General features: G+C 38.3%; 1 protein-coding gene and 1 non-coding gene across 4 annotated transcripts in view; both read left to right on the top strand.

The window, feature by feature from the left end:
- Positions 1-10,136, top strand: part of CWC22 (CWC22 spliceosome associated protein homolog) — a 64,919-nt gene extending 54,783 nt beyond the window's left edge. For all 3 annotated transcript variants that reach the window (XM_003907674.5, XM_031651388.1, XM_021923760.2), the window contains 4 exons: positions 512-639; positions 2,171-2,272; positions 2,366-2,586; positions 7,691-10,136. In XM_003907674.5, coding sequence (XP_003907723.1) covers positions 512-639; positions 2,171-2,272; positions 2,366-2,586; positions 7,691-8,274 — 1,035 coding nt within the window. In that variant the 3' untranslated portion in view covers positions 8,275-10,136. The remainder of the gene's footprint in view (positions 1-511; positions 640-2,170; positions 2,273-2,365; positions 2,587-7,690) is intronic.
- A 9,056-nt stretch (positions 10,137-19,192) lies between these two features.
- On the top strand, positions 19,193-19,330 carry LOC116269300. The gene has a single exon (XR_004176779.1). It is a non-coding gene; the product is annotated as a small nucleolar RNA SNORA43 (small nucleolar RNA).
- The last annotated feature ends 7,002 nt before the right edge of the window (positions 19,331-26,332 follow it).

Genomic DNA, 26,332 nt, shown 5'->3' with positions numbered 1-26,332 from the left:
CCCATAAAAACTGGAGGTTACTTTTATTTTTATTTGCCCTAAAAATATTTATTTAGGCATTTCAGTTTTTAAGCCACAGTCTTAATATTCAGAATAAACCATCATACTTTGTCTTTTTTTAAAATCATATGTGTGGTAAACAAAATTGTAGTCTAATGTGCTAAGTGGCATTTTGCCCCAAACCCTCATATACACCACATTTTGATGAGTAAGGTATAGGAGCTAGTAATCTTTACCATTATATGCTCAAGAGAGGATATCTTCCCTGCTATAAAAAGCACATTACTCAAAACAGAGAATGAAATCTATTTCTGTAGCATCTTAACATTTTGAAAGTTAGTATAGAGAAGTTTTAAACTTTGTATCAGCATAAGGGGAGATATTCACAGATAACTCTGGTTGAAGAAGGGAATAAATAGTAATTTTGAGAAACAAACCTACAAATATTGGTCACTCTGTCCTGTCTTTTATAAATTTAAATATACTTGTCTTTTTAAACTTTAATTTTCAGGTTCTTGAATGTATAAAACTGAGTGAAGAAACCACTACATCATCCAGTAGAATTTTTGTCAAAATATTTTTCCAGGAACTGTGTGAATACATGGGTCTTCCTAAACTTAATGCAAGATTAAAGGATGAGTAAGTTTGCCATTAAGCACTTTTTATTCTTGCTGACCTCTGGTTTTCTCCCATTGTAGCAGACATAAACCCATCCAAGATTGTAAAAACAAGTACTAAGCCCCCTAGGACTTTATTCATCATTAATCACTATGAATCTCATGTTATGTCTCACAGGACAACGTGCAACTTTTAATGGTGGTTTTTAGTTTAAATGGAGTTCAAATTAATGCCTTTTAAAATTTTCTTAGAAAATACAGAATTATTTTTGTATGCTCACTTGAATTCTCCGGTGATATTTATAATTTTATTTTCTTTTTACCCTAATTTTAAGCCTTAGAATGATAACTAATATTATCAGTGGACAATTTTGAATATATATTTCATCTATTAATAATTTTTCAAGTCTATTGCATGGAACTAGAGCCTTATTTCAGGACTATTATGTAATCCTCTCTCACCTTTCTTATTTCCTATTTGTTCAGACTGCCACTTAGATTAACTTCTACTCCATTGACACTACTGAAATAATCTTTTCAGATTTCTCAGTGACCACCTGCCATATTCAGTTGTCTTTCTCAGGCTGCATGCCTCTTTACTTCTCTGCCTCACTTACGCAGTTGACCACCTGCTTACTGTGGCTCCACACTTTCTTCTCACTTCCTCTCTCAGTCTCCTCTTCAGCCTGCCTCTTCAGTGTTCCTGAGTTCCACACACTGTCTCTGGACTATTTCATCCACTTCTCTTGGCTTCATATACTTACTTATTTGGTCCCTGTCTACTTGACCAGGTTCATCTTCTCTCTCTCCAGCAAGCTGTACTCCAGCCACACCAACATTGCCAAGTTTGTGAAACACATCTGGCTCTTTCATGCTTGCTTACCTCGGTTTCTACTGTTGGCATTTCCGTGTCTTCTTGATCTATCTGGCAAGCTCTTAATCATTCTTTTTATATTTTACCTTTTTCTATGAGAAAGTTTTTTCTGACTCCACTGAGTAGTTATTCAGTGCATTGCTGAAAACCAAATGTCCAAAACCACCTTGTTTTGTTAGTAGACACTGTTGTCTAACAAATATCTGTTGTCTCAGTCCATAGATATTGTAATTACATGGTCTTCATCCTTGATTTCTCCCTTTTGTTGACTACTTTCACCTCTCCCCCAGTACTTTGCACAGTTCTACATATGTGTATGTATGTGTACATACAACAGAGGAGGTTTTTAACATTTTTTGTACATATACTTTATATACATATGTGTGTATATGTATACTATATATTCATACGTATATATATTTTTCTTTGTGTGTGTAAAAAAGGTTTTTTTAAAAACCTCCTACATTGTATAATGATAGAAATCAAGTTTGGTACATTATTACTTGACCCTACTCATTTCATTTAGATAACACGTAGCCTAACCTAATAGGTGACATCAACTAGTTACTTGGTTGTATTTCATTTAGTAATTTAATATATCAAAAATCTGAAAAATGACTAAGGATTTTGCCTTTTTATCTTTAAGCAATCTGTTCTCTTTTATTTTTTTCCTTTTTAGAACTCTACAGCCATTCTTTGAAGGATTATTACCCCGAGATAATCCAAGAAACACTCGGTTTGCCATCAACTTCTTTACTTCTATAGGTCTTGGAGGTTTAACGTAAGGATTGTTCTCAGAATTTTATTTTCAGATTATAAAATTATCTCATAATTGTCTTTGAAATAGAATCTAACAGATTATATTTTAAATTAGGGATGAACTGCGTGAACATCTCAAAAATACACCAAAGGTCATCGTGGCACAGAAACCAGATGTTGAGCAAAATAAATCCTCCCCATCCTCTTCCTCTTCAGCATCCGCCTCTTCAGAGTCTGACTCATCCAACTCTGATTCTGACAGCAGTGATAGCAGTTCAGAGTCTTCCAGTGAAGAGAGCGACTCTTCATCTATCAGTAGTCATAGCTCTGCCTCAGGTATTGAAGCTCATTTGTAATTTGGCTTGCTCTTTTCTAATAAATACATTGCTGATATTTATAAAGGAAGAAAATAATTTGATTGCTTATTTGTTTTAGAGATCAGTTGTTTAAAAGCCACAATTAATATAAATGGTCCCATCTATCATTGTTGCAGTCTGTAGTACAACATTTATAATGCTGGGATTACCTTTTGCAATCCTCATAATAGAAATGAAAGTATTTCATTGGCAAATACTTATCTGAGTGATGACTGATATGAAACATCCATTCATAATGTTTGTAATCTAGTTTATAGGAGCTATCCTGATGTTTTTATTTTAAATAAATGTTAGTGTTTTAATATTAAAGTTTTCTGTTTGTAATTGACATGTACATTCAGTGTGGATCTCAGATGCTATATGACTTTTTATAGAGGGAACACATCTGCAGAGCTAGCACACAGATCAAGATATACCAGTGCCCTAGAAGTTCTCTGCATTTCCTCTCCCAGTTACTACTCCTTCCATCCTCATGGCAGCTACTATTCTGATTTATAATTTCATAAATTAATTTTGCCTGTTGTTACCTTTAGCATTATGTATTATAGACTCCTTTTTTATGTGTGGCTTTTTTTTTTTTTTTTACCATTATGTTTGTGAGATTTAGGTGCATTACTGCATTTAGTTATAGTTAATTCATTCATATTGCTGTGTATTTTTCTACTATATGAATATACCACAATATATATTTATCATTTTTACTCAACAGACTTTAGATTTACAAGTGATATTTCCATGTGTATTCTTGTACATATTTTTTGATGACCTTATTTATTTATTCACATTCCTACTGAGTATGTACTTATAGGTGGAGTCACTGTGTCATAAAATGTGCATATATTTAGCATTAGTGAATACTGTCAGTTTTCCAAGTGGCTATCCCAATTTACACTCCCACCGGCCATGTATGAGAGTTTCAGTAGCTCCTATCCTCATTAGTACTTCAAATTGACCATCTTTTTCATTTCAGCCATTCTGGTGGATGTGTGATGGTACTGCATTGTGGTTTTAGTTTTAATTTGCATTTCAACTAATGAAGTGTTTAACTTCATTAGTTTTTATACATTATTGGCCATTTGGATTTTTGTTGTCAAGTGACTGCTCAAGTATTTTACCAATTTTTTTTAATTAAGTTGTTTTTTCTGTTGATTTATAGGTTTTCTTTGTGTATTCTAGATATGATATCTTTTGCACATATATGTATTGCAAATAACCAGTCCCATTCTTGTCTGCCTAGCCCTGCAGGGCTACCAGAGCTCTGGTGTCTTTCTGTCCCTCAGTTGCACCCCTGAATCAGCAGATGCTCCCAGGGAGAAAGTGGCTGTAGAACATCGCTTACTTCTCAATGTTTCGGCCTCCTCCTGCATCTTGGCCCCTCTAGTCCTTGTTTTTCCACTAGCTCTCTAATGCCTTTATGTTTTTTACTTTGTAACTGTAACCTTTTATTTTGAACTAATTTTGGACTTAGAAAAGTTGCAAAAACAGTACAGAGAATTTCCATATTCATCCAACTTCCCCTAATGGTAGCATCTTACATAACCCTGGTTCATTTATCAAACTAGGAAATTAACATTGGAACAGCATTATTGACTAGACTACAGATATGATTTGAAAACCAGTTTTTCCACTAATGTCCTTTTCCTTATTTCAGGATTCTGCTTGCATTTAATTGTATTCTCAGTTTTCTGTATTCTATGATAGTTCCTCTTGGACTTTCCTTGTTCTTAATAGCCTTAACACTTTTGAAATCCTCTGGTCACTTATTTTGTAATCTGTCCCTCAGTATAGAGTTTCTTCTGATGTCTTCTCATTATTAGAATGAGATTAGACATTTTTGGCAAGAATACACTAGAAACAATATATTGTTCTTAGTGCATCTTATCAACAGGTTCATAATTTTATTTTGGGTGGCAACCTTGATCACTTGAGTAAGGTGGTGTTCACTGGATGTCTTCAGGGAAACTATTTTTCTCTGTGAAAATATCTTGTAGGGAGATAACTTGATACTATGCAAATCTCTTTTTCCTCCAGCTTTTACTCACCAATTTTAACATCCATCTTTGGATCTTGTCTGCAACACTTATTTTTACTATGGTGTTTTCCTAATGGTGATTTTTTATTTGTCTGTTTTCTTCTACATCTAGTAATTGAATTTCTTCTGTAAGAAAGCATTGTCCCTCTTCCCTCATTTATTTATTTAGTCAACTGTGTATATCAATATAGACTCATGGCTATTTATCTTACCCTGTGGGTTAAAGTCCAATACTGTCATTTATTTTGTTCAAATCATCTTAGCTTTGGCAATTAGGAGTTCCTTCAACTTGATTTCTGGGTGCTTTTCAACGTTTTTCAATGGAACATTTTAAAATTGTATCTGGCATTTCTAGTTATTTTCAGCAGGTCCACAGGTTTGCCACAGTCTTCTCTATCCTACCTGGAAGTGGAAATGCTGTAGTAAAAGATGTTTTCAAAGTTTGATCTGGTTCACAGTTTCTGAAAAGATCTGTGTTGTTTTACCCAAGGTCAGCTCTACTTTCTTTCATTGCAGTATCTTGGTCCAAATAAGGGATTGTCTGCTTATCCTACGTGCATGTCATTTCTCATTTTGTTTTGTTTGGCTGCAGTATTTCATCAAATGTGGCATCAATACTTTCTTCTGTAGCCTGAAGTTGAAAGGCTAGTCTTTACACCTTTGTTCCAAGGCTCGTTATGTTTCACAGTGTTTTACATACTGTGTAACATCCAGAATCGTGGGGCTGTTTTTTATATTATCAGAGAAAGATTGTTTGCTTACAGGAACTTTTATTCTTGAGTTGAAGTATACAAACATTGTTCATTTAACATTCACCATTTTATATTCTACAGAATTTGTTATTTCATGGTATCCATTTTGAGAACAGATGATAACACAGCATGAATTGCGGCAATAAGGAAGCTTGCTGATTCAAAATTAATTTGCCCTCTCATACAATTTCAGTAGAGAACTTTGTTTTATTAATAAAATATTAAATAGCATAAAAGCTGTATGAACTGCCCCAAAATTAGGAAACCGTAATGCAAACATAGCAAAGGGAGAAGAGATTGCCTGTTGTTATATGACTGGTTTTAATATCAGTAAAGCCTGACAGTGGTGTACAGTAGCATCAGGGGGACGTTGGTTTAGCACAGAGCCAGATGGTTTCTGCTTGGGTAGCTGCAGCTCAGCTGAGCTGTTTGATAGGAACCAGAGAAATAGGTCCTTAGTGGCAAACCAACTGACCATACCATGTGCCAAAGATAGGCATTTAGTGGAAGAAATAGAGGCTGGTACAGTGAGATTTAGGTAGAGTTAGGGTGACAAGAGGCACTTTTCTATCATATTTTCTCTTTCTTGCATATGTATGAATTTGACAGAAATTTTTGTTAGCATCTTTGATTTATGCACCCAAATTAAATAACAGATAAACTGATTAAATTTGTTGTATTGCTTAAAGTGGTAAATTATTTCAGTATAACCATTTTGTATTTATAGTTGTGATTATATCAGCAAAATCAAATTGTTCGAGGTCTTTTCAGAAGAGTTTCTTCAGAAATTAAGCCTTTGTGGCTCTAATAAAGCCTGTGACTGTAAATCTTAACTTGTCTGCTCTTGTTGGTACTTCTCTGATAACCAGAGGGGAGAACTGTTGTTTTTACAGGAAGAGGCCTTTCATTGAGAAATACATATTCATGCTGTTGAGCAAACCCAGTTGTTCTACTCCTCCTATGTTTAGGAAGTGAATGCTAGTTTGGGTGATCATTTTATTTTGATCTGACATAATATTCCTATGAATAACACACTATGGGCTGGAATTTCAGTTTTTGAATTAAATTTGATAAGTAGAAATGTACCATTTGAGTCACTTTCTAAAATTTTTACATTTGCTATAAAATTTCTGTTTACTGTCTTAAATCTAAAAATCAAAACACTACTTTAGTAACTCATGTTGAGATACTATATATTCCCCTTCCTCCCTCCCCTCCGCTTCCCTTTTTTTTTTTTTTTTTTGACAGAGTCCCACTTTGTTACCCAGGCTGGAGTGCAGTGGTGCATTCTTGGCTTACTGCAACCTTTGCCTCCCAGGCTCAGTTGATCCTCCCACCTCAGGCTTCTGAGTAGCTGAGACTACAGGCTCATGCCACCACAGCTGGCTAATTTTTGAATTTTTTGTAGAGAAGGAGTTTCACTATGTTACCCAAGCTGGTCTCCAACTTCTGGGCTCAAGCAATCTGTCCCCCACCCACTCTGTTTCCCAATGTGCTGGGATTACAGGCATGAGCCACTGGACCTGGCTTGAAATGTTGTATATTCTTAAAAGGCGGAGGCGGGCAGATCACCTGAGGTCGGGAGTTCGAGACCAGCCTGACCAACGTGGAGAAACCCTGTCTCTACTAAAAATACAAAAATTAGCCAGACATGGTGGCAGACACCTATAATCCTAGCTATTCGGGAGGCTGAGGCAAGAGAATCGCTTGAACCCAGGAGGCGGAGGTTGTGGTGAGCCGAGATTGTGCCATTGCACTCCAGCCTGGGCAACAAGAGCAAAACTGTCTCAAAAAAAAAGGCCGGGCGCGGTGGCTCAAGCCTGTAATCCCAGCACTTTGGGAGGCTGAGACGGGCGGATCACGAGGTCAGGAGATCGAGACCATCCTGGCTAACACGGTGAAACCCCGTCTCTACTAAAAAATACAAAAAACTAGCTGGGCGAGGTGGCGGGCGCATGTAGTCCCAGCTAATGTAGTCCCAGCTACTCAGGAGGCTGAGGCAGGAGAATGGCACAAACCCGGGAGGCGGAGCTTGCAGTGAGCTGAGATCCGGCCACTGCACTCCAGCCTGGGCGACAGAGCGAGACTCCGTCCCCCCCCCAAAAAAAATTAAGCATTTGGTAAGACCCTGTGTCATCAGACTTTCTATTCAATCAATTTGGCTTTGCATCCAGTTTATCTGAGTTAATAAACCTACAGTGTATCGGTAAATGTGATTGTTATAATTATGAAATTAAGATTGAAATAAAAGCTAACTGTCTTTTATTTTACACATGCAGCTAATGATGTAAGAAAGAAGGGACATGGAAAGACCAGAAGTAAAGAAGTAGATAAATTGATCAGAAACCAGCAAACAAATGATAGGAAACAAAAAGAAAGAAGACAGGAACACAGGCACCAGGAAACAAGGACTGAGAGAGAAAGGTCAGAAAAACACAGAGATCAAAATTCAAGAGATTTAAATTGGAGAGATCCTATAACAAAGTACACATCAGACAAAGATGTTCCTTCTGAACGAAATAACTACAATAGAGTTGTGAATGACAGAGACCAAGAAATGCATATAGATTTAGAAAATAAGCATGGTGATCCCAAAAAGAAGAGAGGAGAGAGAAGAAATTCTTTTTCTGAAAATGAGAAGCATAGATACCGAAATAAAGACAGTGAAAATTTCAGAAGAAAAGATAGATCAAAGTCAAGGGAAATGAATAGAAAGCACTCAGACTCAAGAAGTGATGAAGATAGATATCAAAATGGTGCCGAGAGACGATGGGAAAAATCTAGCAGATACTCTGAACAATCCAGAGAATCAAAGAAAAATCAGGACCGGCGAAGAGAAAAGTCTCCAACAAAACAAAAATAATTCTACAAAATGACATAAACTGGACATGCCTTATATTCAGTTGAAACAAATTATTTTTTACTTTGATTGACAAACTTTATAGAGAATTCTTGTATAAAGTACTGGTTTGTATTTGTAAATTTAAAAAATGTTTTCATTTTAACATGTTTTATAATTGATACATCTCAAGGCCCTATACATAAAAGTATTTGAAAAGATTCACTAGAAAGGGATGTAAGTCTTGCTTATATTTTGTGAATAAAATGATCAAATGCTCATTGATTCAGTGATGTTTTTTCAATTGACAAAATATTTTTTTGAATTGTTTAAGAAGCTGTTACAGTGAATTATCAGTGCTTTTTTGTTTGTAACTGAAGACCAAAACAGGTGAACCTTTTCAGTTTAACATTTTTGCTTTGTTAATGAGATGTTATGAATATTTTTCAGGTGGTCACTTTTTTTTTCAAGTAGAGGATTTATTACAATTTTCATATTAGGCTTTGAACAAAGTATGTAATGTGTAATTTTTTTCACAAGTGTTGGTAAAGCTAGGTGTATGTTAGTTTTTAAACCAATACACAGTTTATAATTAGAACTTCTCCCGCAGGAAATTTCTTCTCTCTGGACTCCTTGATATCATTTAATTGAAATTCTTTGTGATTAGTGCATTTTTCTCAGCCTTGAAGTTATATCACTGTTGATGAATTAATGTGTATTTAATTTTTAGTTTAGGTTAATAGATCACTGGCAAACATATAGTTGTGAAATATGCAAGCAGCCTAACTGTAATTTCTGGTTTTTATACGAATTTTAAGGGTTTCCATCATTGTAACTGTTAACCGATTAATTAATATGACATTAGTTATTATTTTTGAAATAAACATTTCCTCTAAGATCTTAGACTTGCTGACAAACATTTGACCTTCCTTGCTAAATATAGACTTCTTGTGTTTGCTCACCTTAAAGGTGCATATAGTTCATTTTAGCCAATGTTTGGTTTCAGGAATAGTGGGACCACCATTTTAATGTTTAGTTTTTGGGCATATGCTTATTCAAAATGTTTCCTATTTTTGTTGTTTAACTTGAATATAAATGACAATAAAATTCATGTAAATAAATATTCTCTCCTCCCCACCAACTCACAAAAAGCATTCATTTGAATGAGACAGCTTGGATACATTCCTTGTAGTGTTTTCTCCCTTTGTGGTGGTTAAAATTTGGTCTCATTGGAAGGGACTATCATGGACAGTGCATTCCACAGAACTACACGCTGAGCAAATTGGATTTAACAAACATGTGGGCCATGAGCCCTAAGGGAAATAGTTTATTTTTTTTACCTGAATCCTCATCTTCAGGGTTGGTAAAAAGGAAAAAACAGTAGACTAGAAATTTTAGTTTGTTTTCGCCACTTTAACCTTAGTTTATGACTTTTACATGTAAAAATGGGAACCCATTCGTTTTATTAAGTGCTTAAGACCTTAGAGTTATTAGATTATTTTTAAAATGTTATTAATATGTATTAAGCTTCTACTGTTTGCTCAGGTTTGTTTTAGGTACTAGAGATAAAACAGTGAACAGAGTCTCTGCTCTTTGGGACTTACAGTTCAGGGGTGGGAGATGGTAAACAGACAAAAATAAATAAATAAATGTGTGATATATCCAGTAGTGATAAGTGCTATGAAGAAAAGTAAAGCAGAGAAAGGCAAGACTGGTGAGAACAGTCAGAGCAGTTCTCTGATGAGGTGATGCTTGCCCAGATATCTGAACAGAGTGAGGACTTGAGACATGTGAATTCCTTGGGAAGAACTATGTAGGCAGAAGGAACAGCTGAAATACAGATGTTTTTTGGAACAGCTGAAATACAGATGTTTTTTGATAGCAAATATTGCCTGGAAATTTTTGTTTACATTTCCTATTCTACTTAATTTGTGTTTTGTCTTATGTGTGTGTTCTCCTCACTATTTTGTATACTCTTATACAAGCAATTAATACCTAACTACCTCTAGCAGAAATATTTTTAGTATAAGTGAGTTATATCAGAAGCGGAGACTAGAAGCTGGATTGAGGAACTATGCTGTTCTGCCTTCAAAATGCATTTCTACAGCGTCAACTATGATGTATTCATATGTACTGTCTGCCACTCAGGAAGATTTTTCACCTTCATCCTTTTAAGGTGTAAACAAGTAACATGTTGCCTGTGTTTGCTATTTCTGTATTTTTGCACTATTTTTAGGGTTAGCATTTTAAGGATCAACTGAATTCTAGATACTTTGCATGCTCACTCCTTTTCCGCTTCTCAATTTCCTTGCTTCCAAAGTTCTAATTCTACATCCCTAGCTACCTGCTCCCACTTTCATCCCCTTTAGGTTGGCTTTCAAATCATACCACCTCTGATATCCCTCCTTGAAGCATCATACTTTGGCCACTTCCCAAGCAGTTCACCTGCTTTAGTACCACTATTCTAGAAATCCTTTCACCTCAGCAAACCTTCTGATCCATTGACTTTGTTATAATCAGTTACCAATCCCTGCCCCAGCATTTCTTTACCTCCCCCATTCCATGATCTGTCATTTGAATGGATAAATGAACAAATCAACAAATTTAATTCTTTCAAAACAACCCCAGGGGAATTGGTATTGTCTTCCCACATCACAGAAGAGGAGACTGGAGTCCAGAGAAATTAATTAGGCTCAGGCCACAAAGTTGGTAAGTAGTAGGATTTAACTCAGATCATCTTCATTCCAAAGCACAACTGGAGGATGAATAAAAGCCAGAGAGAAGGATTTGAGAATCACCTCTGTCTCTTAGCAGCTGTGTGAACTTAGGCAAATTATTTCACTTTTCTGACCTTCTGATTCATCTTTAAAATACTTCTGTCTACCTTACACAGTTGTAGTGATAATTATATGAAATAATGAAGTCAAAGGCCCTAGAGTAGCTTGTAACACAGTGCGCATTCAGCAGTTTTCTTTTTTCACAGCATACAGCAAAGATTTGGAAGAAAATTCAGGCTCCAACTGGTTCATTCTGATTGCTTCTTTCCGTCTGTAATGCCGTTTATAGTTTTAAAAAAATGTGTTAAAGTAGCAGCACAGCAAAATGAATTGATTGTTTTGGAGTCAAGGTGTGACAGAGTAATTTTCCATCACTTCTATTATAGTACCTGTTTCCCAGATGTACATATCCTGTTAGCTAAAGCAACCTACTTCCTGTGTCTTATACCACTACTTCACGTTTCTCAAATGTATTATCAGAAACAAAGGTTTTGGCTACCCATGATAGTTATGAGTGAAGTTTTTATTCTTGACTTGCTTTGTTTACACCATTTTCATTTTGACTTAACTGATATGTAATCCCCCCCCCCCCCCCACCCCCGGCAAAAAAACCTCATAGATTAGCAGATTAAAATCTTCCCCATAGATTTTTTTTAGAATCCTGATGCCTTTGTTTTCCAAACCAATTCTCACTTTTTCCAGTGTAGTCAAATGTCCTTTCTGTCTGATCTTTCAAGTTCTTTCATTCTGTTCTGTGTATATTCCATGGAATGTTTCCTCAGCCAAGCAAACTTTAATACCCACTGATACTTTAGGAGAGAGCACAGCGTGCCCAGTGTGACGTCTTGGAAACCTGTTCCCTTAATATGGGCATTTTCACATTACACACTTTGAAACACTCATGGAAACATCTCCAAATGGTATTCCTGGCTCTCATTGTGATCTCGTGTACCCTCAGCCCTGAACATGCTCTGCAACTTCCATTTGTACTCACCTACATATTACTAAACCTCGTTAAAAACCTCTGAGTCTATTGCATATCTCCAATTAAAACTTCAGCTTCTTGAAGTTGGTTAATTGTATCTATACATTTTATGCTTACTAGACATAAAAATGAAGACAAGTCTCTACCATTCCCACCTTCCCCTCCCGCCACCCAAAGTTCATGATTTATGGTGAGAAACTAAGCTATTGAGTTCATTTCAGATCATCTTAGGCACAGGTAAAAGAGGCAATGAGATAACAACCCAAAGTCACACAGAGGTTTCCATGTCTGTGTATATACTGCAGAAAAGAGCGCAAGTTCCTGTGGCTGAAATGGAGGTATCTGCTTTTAGGAAAGGACTCAGGTTTCATATAGAGTAACTTAGTACCATTTAATTTGAATACTATTTGGCAACTGCAAATTAAGTCTGACTGGAATTTTAATCTCACCATTACCACTTTCCGGCTGTTGACATTTAGGCAGGTCTTTGAACCTCTTAGTTTTTTTACCTGTACAATGGTACAATTATAGCACCTCCCTCAAATGGTGGGTGATCTCTGTGGTATACTTAGAACAGTGCCTGCAACTAAATGCTCAGTGTGCTATTATTGCTGTTACTGGTTTTATTCTTACCATTTTCATTAAAGCTGACATAATACCATTAGACCAGGAATTGCAAACTCTAATACCTACAGGGTCCAGGTGAATATCACAAATGAGACAAATTGGGTAGTGAATTGGAGTCATTTAAAGGCAGCAGCATTTACTCAGCTTCATCCCATTCCGCCTGTTAAAATGAAGACAAGGTTGACCATCTGCCTGGTATTTGAAAGAATTAAAGAATCAGAATTTTTATGTAGCTTCTGATTTTTAAATGTTGACAGTTGTTAAACAGGCTAGAATTAACCTGTCCAAACAAAATTATCTACAGGCAAACTAACTTTACAGCAGCTAATTTGTGACTCCACTCTAGACCCTCAAAAACTATTACTTAATTTCGGAATGGCACTGTTACACAAAGAAGGTCAATTTTCAGTTTCTGCTCCTCATAGAGTGGGAAGATAAGGTCCTTCATCTTTCTTGAAAAACCTTTTACTTTGCTAACCTCAGCAATCTAAAATCTAAAACTTTTGTCAAGTTTTAGTTCTGCACTTCATTGGCCTACTCCCTCCCTGTAATCCAGGGATGTAAAATACGTTTTTCCTAAAATCTGCATATTTTCTAACCTCCTGCAATTGGTTCTACCAATCTCCCATCACCTGAGTTTGCATTGCTAGTCTATATCCAAATCACCAAATTGCTTTGGAAAAACTTTGGCATGGACCCCTATCTTCCCACACAAACATAAACTGCTGTCACCATAGTTCTGGCCCTTTTCACTTGTTCTTTTCTGTTTGAACTGTTAGACAATAGTTTGTTGGTCATCTCTGCTGTGTGTCATGTACTGAGTTGCTGAGGATATAGCCATGAGCAACAGAGACCTCAGTTGAGCCTAAATTATTGCAGGAGGAAGCAGAAAATAATCAAGTTTTTTTGTTTGTTTTTTGGTTTTTGGGTTTTTTTGAGACAGAGTCTCCCTCTGTTGCCCAGGCTGGAGTGCAGTGACGTGATCTCGGCTCACTGCAAGCTCTGCCTCCCAGGTTCATGCCATTCTCCTGCCTCAGCCTCCCCAGCAACTGGGACTACAGGCGCCCGCCACCACACCTGGCTAATTTTTTTTGTATTTTTAGTAGAGATGGGGTTTCACTGTGTTAGCCAGGATGGTCTTGATCTCCTGACCTCGTGATCTGCCTGCCTCAGCCTCCCAAGGTGCTGGGATTACAGGCGTGAGCCACCACGCCTGGCCAATAATCAAGTTTTTTTAAAAATAAAAACTTATACTTTGAAAAATGTTAGCCATTCAGAAAAGCTGAGAGAATAATGCAGTGACCACTTACGTATCATCCACCTAGATTCAGATTAATCGAAAGCATTATTTTCATCCTGTCACTGCCTTATACTTTGACGCAATGACTCTTTCAGTCCATAGAATACATGTAAATTTCCACCCTGTTACTTTAGTTTCTTTAAACTTCAAGTTCAACCTGTCTTTCCTTAATGTTTACTCTAGGAGCTGCCATCCTTTAAGCAAGACGATGTGACAGACATGTCAGTGTCTAATTTTTACAGGAACAACTGTAAGGTAAGAGATATCCCAATTTTACGGCTTGCACGCTGGTGTTTACCCAGCTAAGACATGGCAGAACCAGGACTGCATCAGCCACATGATCCCACTTGACAAGTGAAAACGTTTTTTGCTGATTGTCTTGCTGCACAAACACTGCTGGACAGGGCTGGTTATTTACTGTCCTGAAAAGACATTGTTCTTTCTCATCTCTGGATGTCTGCCTCCAGTGTACGTTTCCACTTGAAATATCCTTTTCTGTTCGCCTATCCAAAGCTTTCAAAATTCAGCACATCTACCTTGCTACTCTCATAAAAGTATGCAATTCATTAAGCCCCATGTGTTAAAAGACCCTGTGATCAGTACTTAATGCATTGTGCATTGAGATCATTTTTATCATTTATCCTTTTTTTAAATTTCAGCTTTTATTTTTTATTTTTATTTTTTTTTTTTGAGACACAGTCTCACTCTGTTGCCTAAGCTGGAGTGCAGTGGTGTGATCTTGGCTCACTGCAACCTCCGCCTCCCAGATTCAAGTGGTTCTCCTGCCTCAGTCTCCTGAGTAGCTGAGATTACAGGCGTCTGCCACCATGTCTGGCTAATTTTTGTATTTTTAGTAGAGATGGGGTTTCACCATGTTGGCGAGGCTGGTTTCAAACTCCTGACCTCATGATCTGCCCGCCTCAGCCTCCCAAAGTGCTGGGATTTCAGGCGTGAGCCACCCTGACTGGCCTCAGCTTTTATTTTAGATACAGGGATACTATGTAGGACTGTTATATGGGTATGTCAGACCCAGCTAATGAGCTAGTACCCAATAGGTAGTTTTTCGACTCATGCCCCCATCGCCATCCCCTCCCTCTCCTCTCTAGTAGTCTGTGGTATCTCTTGTTCCAATGTTTATGTCCATATTAGCTCCCACTTATAATTGAGAAATGTGGTATTTGGTTTCTATTCATGTTATCTGCTTGGGATAATGGCCACTGGTTGCATCCATGTTGTGACAAACGACATAATTTCATTTTTTCTGGCTGTGTAATATTCCATGGTGTATGGGTACCATGTTTGTTTTCTCCAATCCACCATTGATGGACACCTAGGTTGATTCCACGTCTTTGCTGTTGTGAATAGCACGGTGATGATGATAGGAGTGTGTGTGTCTTTTTGGTATAATGATCTACATTATTTTGGGCATATATATCCAGTCATGGGATTGCTGGGTCAAATGATAGCTCTGTTTTATATTCTCTGAGAAATCTCCAAACTGCTTTCCACAATGGCTGAAGTAATTTACATTCCCACACTGTTCTGTGTGTAAGTGTTCTGTTTTCTCCTCAGCCTCGTCAGCACCTGTTGATTTTTTACTTTTAATAATAGCCTGTCTAACTGGTATGATATGGTATCTCATTGTGGTTTCGATTTGCATTTCTCTGATGATTAGTGATATTGAGCATTTTTTCATGTTTGTTGGTCACTTGAATGCCTTCTTTTGAGGAGTGCCTGTCTATGCCATTTGCCCATTTTTTAAATGGGGTTATTTATTTTTTGCTTGTTGATTTGTTTAAATTCCTTATAGATTCTGGATATTAGACCTCTGTCAGAGGCATAATTTGTGAATATTTTCTCCCATTCTATAAGTTATCTGTTTACTTGTTGATTATTTCTTTTGTTCAATAAATGGTGCTGGGATAACTGGCAAGCCATATTCAGAAGAATGAAACTAGACCCTTACCTTTTACGGTATACAAAAATTAACTCAAGATGGATTAAAGATTTAAGTGTAAGACCTCAATTTATGAACATCCTAGCAGAAAATATAGGAAATACCCTTATCATTTATCTTACCCCCTCAAGCAGATTATACATTAATTGGGGGCAGGGGTTTTGTCTTAAACATTGCCTTTCCCTCTGCATCTTGCTATAGGCCAGAGTTTCTTAACCTCAGCACAGTTGACATTTTGCACCAGTTAATTATTTTGTTGTGTAGGGCTATCCTGTGCAACACGGGATATTCAGCAGTGTTCCTGGCATTACCTGCTAGATGCCAAGAGTACAAACCTCCCAGTCCTGTAGTACATCTCCAGACGCTACCAATTATGCCCTGGGGGGAAAGATTGTCCCAGTTCATTACCATTGTCATAGACTTAACATTTAGGAGTTACTCCAGTGGATGGCAATGATGGCACTTCTCCTACACAGCATCACTATTGTCTACTCAAATAAAGCTCTGTAGACTTCTATTGCCCTCTTGTTTTTGTGAGGACAAAATTTGTTTTAAATGAGAAACTCATTTAATAGAGTGGTATACAACAATGTTCCAACTGTTTTTATTTGTCAAAATACTTTGATAATCTAGGGAAATATGTAGGTTTTCTACAAATATAAGCATCATTATTAGCCTGTTAATATGATTGTCCCATACAGGTTCTGTTTTCTTACTGTAGTGGTAACCAACTTTTATCTGAGGGACAACTAGCTGTGACTATTGAATTATTTTAATGCTATGTTAGAGAATTAGATAATTAGATGATCTAATACCCGAATACCTTCATTTTGTTATGTCTGTATTTTTTTAATGTTTTAATAGACTTTATTTTTTAAAGCAATTTTAGGTTCACAGCAATATTGAGCAAAAGGTACAGAGATTTCCCAGGTACCCTTTGCCCTTACATGTGCATAACTCCCCCATTATCAACAACCCCCACCAGCGGGGTGCGTTTGCTACAATTGACAAACCTACATTGACACATCATCCCCAAAGTCCATAGGTTACCTTGGAGGGTTCACTCTTGCAAGAACCTTAATTTTTTTTAACCATCTTTTTATTTGTAGAGACAGGGTTTTGCTATGTTGCCCAGGCTGGTCTCAAACTCCTGGGCTCAAGTGGTCCCCCCGCCTCAGCTTCCCACGTAGCTAGAACTGCAGGCACACACAACCTCACACAGCTAATACCTTAATTTTTGATCAGACACTTCAGTGACAGTCAAGTGGTTGTTAAAGTGAATTACCTAGTTGTTTAATCAGTAATTTCGTGCATTACGATACCTAAAAGATTGGGCAAATGAGATTGAATCTGCTGCAAGTCAGCTTCTCTCCTGGTAACAGGAAATCCTGGAATGAGTATCTTTGGTATGAATTAGGAGTCATTGTGAGTTCCATTCTTCATATAGCACCCTGTTTGTTTAATCATAGATCTTCCCTGCCCTAAAACTATTTTTGTGACTAATATATGTGAAGCCCCTGTGAGAGCTGTACTGAACGTACGCTGCTTTTTGTCTGAGGATTGTTCCTCTCGCTGATGAAATGATTCTAGTGAACCAGCCAACAAAATAACTTTCTGGCCTGGCCACACCTAGTACTGCATTCCCCTGGGCACTGTAATTGGTTCAGGAGGGAGCATATGACCTAAGCTGGGCCACAAGGAGTTCTTCTCTTGTAGTTTTTCAATGTGGCCGTGAAACACATGGCCATGTCTAAGGGCACAGCAGAGCAGGAAGGGTATTTGTTGCAGCTGGACCATTCACAGATCCATGGAAAAAGGTAGTCTGCAGTAGGAGAGGATCAGTGTAGCTCAAAAGGAAGCAGGGCCCAGAGAGAGGAGCAGAATCTGAACAATTTTGTTTGAGTCCCTGAATTGAGTTGTGGCTGAAGTTAGCCTCCCAGTTACGTGAGCAAATGAATCCTCTTTTACTTAAGCTACTTTGATTTGGATTGGTACCACTTGCACTAAAAGTATCTGTATTAATTCAAGGATTTTCCTGTTGATGGATAGTTTGAATCATTTGGTACAATCAGCTATTCCTACCATACTATACTTTTGCTTGCATACTTTTGCTTGCAGCTCTTTAACTATAGATGGAAATAAGTACAGACTCAATAAAGATGCCTATGGAAAAAATACAATAAAGGACCTTTTGGTGTCTCTTAATACTTTATGGAAATATCTAAATGAGAGATTTTTAGATGAGGTTAATTGTTTTACTAGAAATCACTGCTCCATTTTTATAAATTACGGAGAATCTGGCCTTTAACAGCACCCTTCCTGGGCTTTGAAATGCACTGCACAAGTGCAACAATTCAATTCACAAACAAAAATTGGTTTTATATTACCAGTGAGAAGGACTAACCGTAGCTATTTTGGGAGTTGTAATACCTCCTTTAAGCCACAAAGATACTTGAGCACATTACCTTAACAACCAATGTATTCTGGAGATCATTTTACAATATGAAATACTGAATAGCAAGAACATTGTGAACATTTTCAATCTTCTTACACAATACAAATGTAGTCTGAAAATCCCATTACACACAAATACATACAGGCTCTTAAAATACAGGAAATAATGTGAAAAAGTATTACCCCCATTCCTCAAGTCTCTAGAACAAATTTACTCTTCTTAATATAATTTTTTGTCCAGAAAAGGAAAAGACTAAATTCATGGATAGTTATCCAAAGAGGTAAAGGAGAGAAGAGGAAATTGTTTGTGGTGTATGAAAGATGCTGCCTACAGTAGCACAAATAATCCCATTCACAGCTGCCAGCCTGCTAAGCATTGCTTACTTATGCTGCGGGCAACTATTGTGGAAATGACAGGAGGACAGGAAGGCACGAGAAAGGGGCAGACAGCTACTGATGAAAGAGTCATCAACTACTGTAGATACTTCTTGGAGATTGGAAGTTGAATTTTACATTTCTTTATATCCCCAGGTTTAATTTTTAAAAAATCGCTTGTAGGTGTTCAATAAACATTTGATAAATGAATGGGGAACAGTTAAGTTATTTTCCTTGAATCCTAGGCAGGATGATTTGATACACTTTGGATTACTGAGGTTTTATGAAATTTTAAATGCAGGGAGAACTACTATTTACCCAATTGAAGTCCAAATATAAGCATTTTATGGTAAACCAGGAGAAAGTAGAAGGCAAAAATGCATTAGCTTAAAACCTAGAACACCAAATGAAGATAAAATGTATGCATGAAAGTGTGTTAAAGAAAATCATTGCACTGCCCTGCAGATGCTCTCCTGGACTTGCCAGCCCCATAAACGCAGCTGCTCTGCTGTGCCTATACTATTGGAGCAAAGAAAAAGTGGCTATCTCTATGCTCAGTGTTCACAAACCAGTGAGCACTAAGAATGGTTTATAGCCTGACATTTCTTAGAAAAGAAGAAGAAGAAAACTGTTGCATAGTATCAACTAAATTTGAACATACATGTTTCCTATGATTCAGTAATTCTTTTTTTCCTTTTTTTTTTTCTTTTTTTGTTTTTTTGAGACAGAGTCTCACTCTGTCGCCGAGGAAGGTGTGCAGTGGCGCGATCTCGGCTCACTGCAACCTCCACCTCCTGGATTCAAGCACTTCTCCTTCCTCAGCCTCCTGAGTAGCTGAGATTACAGGCATCGGCCATCACACCTGGCTAATTTTTGTCTTTCTTGTAGATACGGGGTTTTACCATGTTGGCCCAGCTGGTCTCAAACTCCTGACCTCGTGATGCACCCGCCTCGGCCTCCCAAAGTGCTGGGATTACAGGCGTGAGCCACTGTGCTCGACCTGATTCAGCAATTCTACTCTTAGGTATTTATTCAATAAAAATGTGCACACAGGTGCAACAAAAGACATGCACAACAGCCAAAATTGAAAATAACCCAAACATTCAAATTTGTGTTATATTCATGCAATGAATAAAATGCACATAATGAAAGTGATAAAACCACAGCTACATTCAATAACATGAATGTGTCTAACAAGCATATATGCTGAATACAGAAGCCAGACAAAGGAATGCACAGTATATGATCCTATTTACATGAAGTTGTAAAACAGGCAAAACTAATCGAGTCAGAATAGTGGTTACCTTTGAGGAGGAAAATGGGGTAATGTTGAAGAAGGGATAAGTGTTGGGAAAAAACTACTGGGGTGTTAGTAATATTCTTTTCTCAGACATGAGTGTTAGTTACGCAAGTGTATTCATTTTACATTGAATTGTAAATCCTTAGGATTTGTACACTTTCTGTTCAGTAGAAATAGCAAAAGAAGCTATATAAAAGTCTCCTAGAATAACCTTTGCTTTTGACCTTCTTTTCAACTCAAATACAGCTGAAATTATTGCCTTATCTTAACTGTAGACAAAGATGCATGAAGTGGGAGATTATAACATGGCCATAAATTTCTCGAATCCCTCTATGTATACTCCTTATTATCATGAGATATACTCCTTCACTTCACCCTTGGGACCAAAACAGATATCCAATACCAAATCTGAGTTTTTGTCTGAACCATAATTAGAACTTCAACTTTTTTACCCTAGGTATATTTTTTCACACCTCTGTGAGAGGTTTAAATCCAGCATATGACTTACTTTGGCCAATGGAACATTAGCAACTATGATGCATGCAGAAGCTCGAATAGTTCTTGTGCTTAGATTGGCCTGTCCTGATGCTGGAAATCCTTTCATCACCAAGAGAATGAGCCCCAGTTACGTTGCTGGATAATGAGAGATCATGACCATTTCTCTAACCAATATTGGGCCAACTGCCACACATAGTAGTAAGCCCACTTCAGACCAGTCAGCCTGCCAAGTGCCAGAAATGTGAGTGAGCCTTGAGCTGTCTGGCACTGACCAGAAGGACAGAACTTTGAGAACTAATAACTATTTGCTCTTTTAAGTCACTAGTTTTGGAGTATTAATAGTTTGCTACACAACAAAAGCTGTCTAATACAAAAAAGAATCCCTGAACTTTTTGCACAGCAACTAGTATAACACTGCATACTGTTAAACACTTAATAAATTTATTTAATCATGAGAGAGATTTCTTCTTCTGGTCTTTTCTCCTAAGTAGTCAGTTTTGCAACCTAAAACCTCAATATTTAGCTTCACGAATGTTAAATGTTCAAAATGCCTGTTTCATTGTTCTTGTGATTGTCAGTTTTGTTTTGTTTTATATACTAGCCTCTTGGAAGGCCTCAGGAATGACCTTCAGATATGTTAAGGTTTTCCCTGAAAGCCATAGTGATTACTGTTTCTATCACCATGGTTTAGAAAATAACAGTCGAAACTTGTTCAGCAGCTGCATGATTTCTTTTTAATGGATACATTTCGTCAGAGAAATGTTGAACAAATTTACTATGGAGGGTTGTGGAATCTCCTTTAAGCCTTTGAAGAAAAGAATTCCCTCCTATTTGAGCATATAAGGCATCTCCTGTTTGATCTCTTGGTCCCTACTGACCCTGTGGTTTTAGCATATGCCAAGATGGAACATAAAGAAGAAAGCCCAGGCCGGGCGCAATGACTCACGTCTGTAATCCCAGCACTTTGGGAGGCTGAGGCAGGCAGATCACCTGAGGTCAGGAGTTCGAGACCAGCCTGGCTATCATGGTGAAACCCCATCTCTACTAAAAATACCAAAAATTAGCCAGGCATAGTGGCGGGCACCTGTAATCCCAGCTACTCAGAAGGCTGAGACAGGAGAATCGCTTGAACCCACGATGCAGAGGTAGCAGTGAGCTGAGATCACACCAGCCTGGGCAACAAGAGCAGAACTCCGTTTCAAAAAAAAAAAAAAAAAAAACCAAAAAGAAGAAGAGCGTCTCTGCAGTGTGGTAGGACTACTGTCCTACCAATTAAGAACATTAATTTTTATAATGTTCTTAACTCTAAGAGACTTGTGGTTCATAATCTGGGTTTTTAGGAAAATCCTATGTATAATCAATTAGCTCTGTTGGCTATGCCATTGTAGGCGATGCCCCTCTCTTTTTGTTACTGTTCATCTGGTGTATATTACTGATCAGAAGTGTAGGGTGGAGGAGATTGTGGTGAATGGTTAACACACTATATGGACACAGTAAAAAACCCAACCCAAGTATATGCTCCACTGATAGAGGCCCAATAGTATCACCTTTAAAAAACAGCTAGCAGTAGTGTAGGGAATGCTGCTATCTTGCTTTTCTACTGGTCTCAACTACTTTAATTTGAAAAGGGTAAAAACAAGTGTATGTGGTAGGTGTTTTGAGACGTTAAGTGATACATTTTTCTTTCTCCTTCCATCTCCCCATTATTTTCTATTACCCAGTACTCCCTTTCTGCTTTTAAGTCATTAGACAGGGGGCCACATTGTGCTCATTGGGAGATGTCCCTGTAGAATCAGAGAACAAAGATGTCAAGCCTTGGCTTTTGAGTTTCAAAAGTTGTAGTACAAGAGTAAGTCAGAGCTACCTGGAGAAGAGTGTGATGAGGCAGAATTTGTTTTTATAACTCCAATTTAAGATAAGGTTTTTCTAAACTTCAAGAGAGAATATATGACCCCATATAAATTTGAAATTGTGAAAGTTAATGCTATGGTTTGGCTGAGTCCCTACCCAAATCTCAACTTGCATTGTATCTCCCAAAATTGCCACATGTTATGGGAGGGACCCAGGAGGAGGTAATTGAATCATGGGGGCCAGTCTTTCCCCTGCTATTCTTGTGATAGTGAATATGTCTCACCAAGATCTGATGGGTTTATTAGGGGTTTCTGCTTTTGCCTCTTCCTTACTTTTCTCTTGCCACCATGTATGAAGTGCCTTTCACCTCCTGCCATGATTCTGAGGCCTCCCCAGCCATGTGGAACTGTAAGTCCAATTAAACATCTTTTTATTCCCAATTTTGGGTATGTCTTTATCAGCATCTTGAAAACAAACTAATACAGTAAATTGATACTAGCAGAATGGGGCATTGCTGAAAAGATACCTGAAAATGTGGAAGTGACTTTGGAACTGGGTAGCAGGCAGAAGTTGGAACAGTTTGGAGGGCTCAGAAGAAGTTAAGAAAATGTAAGAAAGTTTGAAACTCCCTAGAGACTTGTTGAATGGCTTTGACCAAAAGCCTGATAATAATATAGACAGTAAGGTCCAGGCTGAGGTGGTCTCAGATGAAGATAAGGAACTTGTAGGTACTGGAGCAGTGGTGACCTTGACTCCTGTTATGTTTTAGCAAAGAGACTGGCAGCATTTTGCCCCTGCCCTAGATATTTGTGGAACTTTGAACTTGAGAGGGATGATTTAGGGTATCTGGAGGAAGAACTTTCTAAGCAGCAAAGCATTCAAAAAGTGCCTGGGGTGCTGCTAAATCATTCCATTTTAAAAGGGAAACAGAGCATAAAAGTTCAGAAAATTTGTAGCCTGATGACGCAGTAGAAAAGAAAAACTTATTTTTTGAGAAGAAATTCAAGCCAGCTCTAGACATTTGCATAAGTAGCAAGGAGCCTTATGTTAATCCCCAAGACCATGGGGAAAATGTCTCCAGGCCATATCAGACAACTTCCCAGAAGCCCCTCCCATCACAGGCCTGGAGGCTCAGGAGGAAAAAGTGGTTTTGTGGGCCGGGCCCGGGATCCCCATGCTATGTGCAGCCTAGGGACCTGGTGCCCTGTGTTCCAGCCACTTCAGCCATGGCTGAAAGGGGCTAACATAGAGCTCAGGCTGTGGCTTCAGAGGGTTGAAGCCCCAACCCTTGGCAGCTTCCATGTGATGTTGAGCCTGTGGGTGCATGGAAGTCAAGAATTGAAGTTTGAGAACCTCCACCTAGATTTCAGAAGATGTATGGAAAAGCCTGGATGCCCAGGCAACAGTTTGCTACAGGGGCAGGGCACTCATGAAGAACCTCTGCTAGGGCAGTGAGGAAGAGAAAAGTGGGGTTGGAGCCCCTACACAGAGTCCATACTGGGGCACTTCCTAGTGGAGCTATGAGAAGAGGGCCACCATCCTCCAGACCCCAAAATGGTAGATCCACTGGCAGCTTGCACCATGCACCTGGAAAAGTCACAATCAGTGCCAGCCCATGAAAGCAGCCAGGAAGGAGGCTGTATCCTGAAAAGCCACAGGGGTGGAGCCGCCCAAGACCATAGGAACCCACCTCTTACATCAGGGTGACCCAGATGCAAGAGATGGCATCAAAGGAGATCATTTTGGAGCTTTAAGGTTTGACTGCCCTGCTGGAATTCAGACTTACATTGGCCCTCTAACCCCTTTGTTTTGGCCAATTTATTCCATTTGGAATGGCTGTATTTACCCAATACCTGTACCCCCATTGTGTCTAGGAAGTAACTTGTTTGGTTTTGACTTTACAGGCTCACAGGTGGAAGGGACTTGCCTTGTCTTGGATGAGACTTTGGACTGTGGACTTTTGGGTTAATGCTGAAGTGAGTTAAGATTTTGGGGGACTATTGGGAAGGCATGATTGGTTTTGAAATGTGAGGACATGAGATCTGGCAGGGTCAAAGGTGGAATGATATGGTTTGCCTGTGTCCCCACCCAAATCTCACCTTAAATTGTATCTCCCAGAATTCCTACATGTTGTGGGAGGGACCCAGGGGGAGGTAATTGAATCATGGAGGCTGGTCTTTTCTGTGCTATTCTCATGATAGTGAATAAGTCTCAGGAGATCTGATGAGTTTATCAGGGTTTCCACTTTTGCTTCTACCTAATTTTTCTCTTGTCGCCACTGTGTAAGAAGTGCCTTTTGGCAGGGCGCAGTGGCTTATGCCTATAATCCCAGCATTTTGGGGGCCAAGGTGGGAAGATCATGAGGTCAGGAGATCAAGACCATCCTGGCCAACATAATGAAACCTCATCTCTACTAAAAATACAAAAATTAGCTGGGCATGGTGGCAGATGCCTGTAATCCCAACTACTCGGGAGGCTGAGACAGGAGAATCACTTGAACTTGGGAGGTGGAGGTTGCAGTTAGCCAAGATCGTACCACTGCACTCTAGCCTGGTGACAGAGCTAGACTCCATCTCAAAAAAAAAAAAAGAAAAAAAAAGTGGCTTTTGCTTCCTGCCATGATTCTGAGGCCTCCCCAGTATGTGGAACTGTAAGTCCAATTAAACCCCTTTTTGTTCCCAGTTTTGAGTATGTCTTTATCCGCTGCATGAAAACAAACTAATACCATTAAGGAGGCTTGTATTCTGCTGCCTTTCTGGGTTACCTGGAAAATGACAAGCCCCACAGAATTCTTTATATCACCATAGCACTAGAGAATAGATTAGAAATTTCTGAATATAATGAATAGACAGAAGAATCATAGGAAGTCTTACAGAGTCCTTGCAAGACTCAACCAGGAGAGGGAAGTAGCCAAAAGACTTTTCTGTGAAGATGACACTGAGAACCTGTGGATTTGTGATGTTGGGCTTCATAACAAGGAGGAAAAAAGCACAGCAACAGCTATAATGTGGAACCCATGACTAGAGGACAAATGAAAACTCAGACATTGCTGGATTTTCCAGTGTAGAAGAGTGATGATAACTGAAATATTTCAAGATAGGCCCATGACAATCAGGAATGAGACACTCAACCTAGGGGAGAAAATGAGGAGCAAGAAAATAATGAATTCGCTGGATTTACCCAAAATTGACTAGATTAATTTTTCTACTACTAAATAGAATAGAGTTCAAAATAGGTGTTGAATGCAAGTAAAATTGTATACCTTATGATCTAGAGCAGAGGGGTTGTGACAAAAATGCAGGGCCAGATCATGAAGAGCATCATTAACTGTGCTATGGGGAGTCATTGAAGGGCTTCAAAGACAGGATCAGCTCTGTGATTTAGGGGTTCTCTCTAAGCAATGTGCAGGCTGTATTAAAGAACACGCATATTAGAGGAAGGTGCCTAAGTGATAGACTAGGTGGTGGGGAGTCACTGGGAGAGAGAAGATTCATTGTTGAGGGATTTGCTTAGGATAAGGTTTAATTACACTAGATCTAATTTCTATGATAGGACACAGAAATTCTATTATATTGAAAGTAACTTTATCAAGAAAAGATTGAGAATCCTTAGGATCAAATCCAAGTTAACGTAATCATAATCCTGCCTGGATATAGGAGAAATAACATAAACTTATCTGAGGAACTTAATTTTGTATAGGAAGATTTAAGAGATAGTCTTATGTTATTTGAATATGTATGCTAGCTCCTTTGCATCCACTTAGGGTGTAGAATAATAGAAAGTCACAAGGAAACATTGCTCCTACCCTAACAAGAATGAAAGGCGATAACAAATGCATAGGTTTGGTTCAACAAAAGAGAGCTGAGGATGCAAAAAAGACTAATGAATTAAATCAAAGTGAGAGAAGAAATCCTCAGCTACTCCACCCTTGTAGAAAAGCTGGAGGAGGAGGAAGCTG

Source organism: Papio anubis, chromosome 10, assembly GCF_008728515.1.
Source record: "Papio anubis isolate 15944 chromosome 10, Panubis1.0, whole genome shotgun sequence".
Classification (NCBI taxonomy): domain Eukaryota; kingdom Metazoa; phylum Chordata; class Mammalia; order Primates; family Cercopithecidae; genus Papio; species Papio anubis.
Note: the sequence above shows the minus strand (reverse complement) of the source record. Positions and strands in the feature narration are given on the sequence as shown.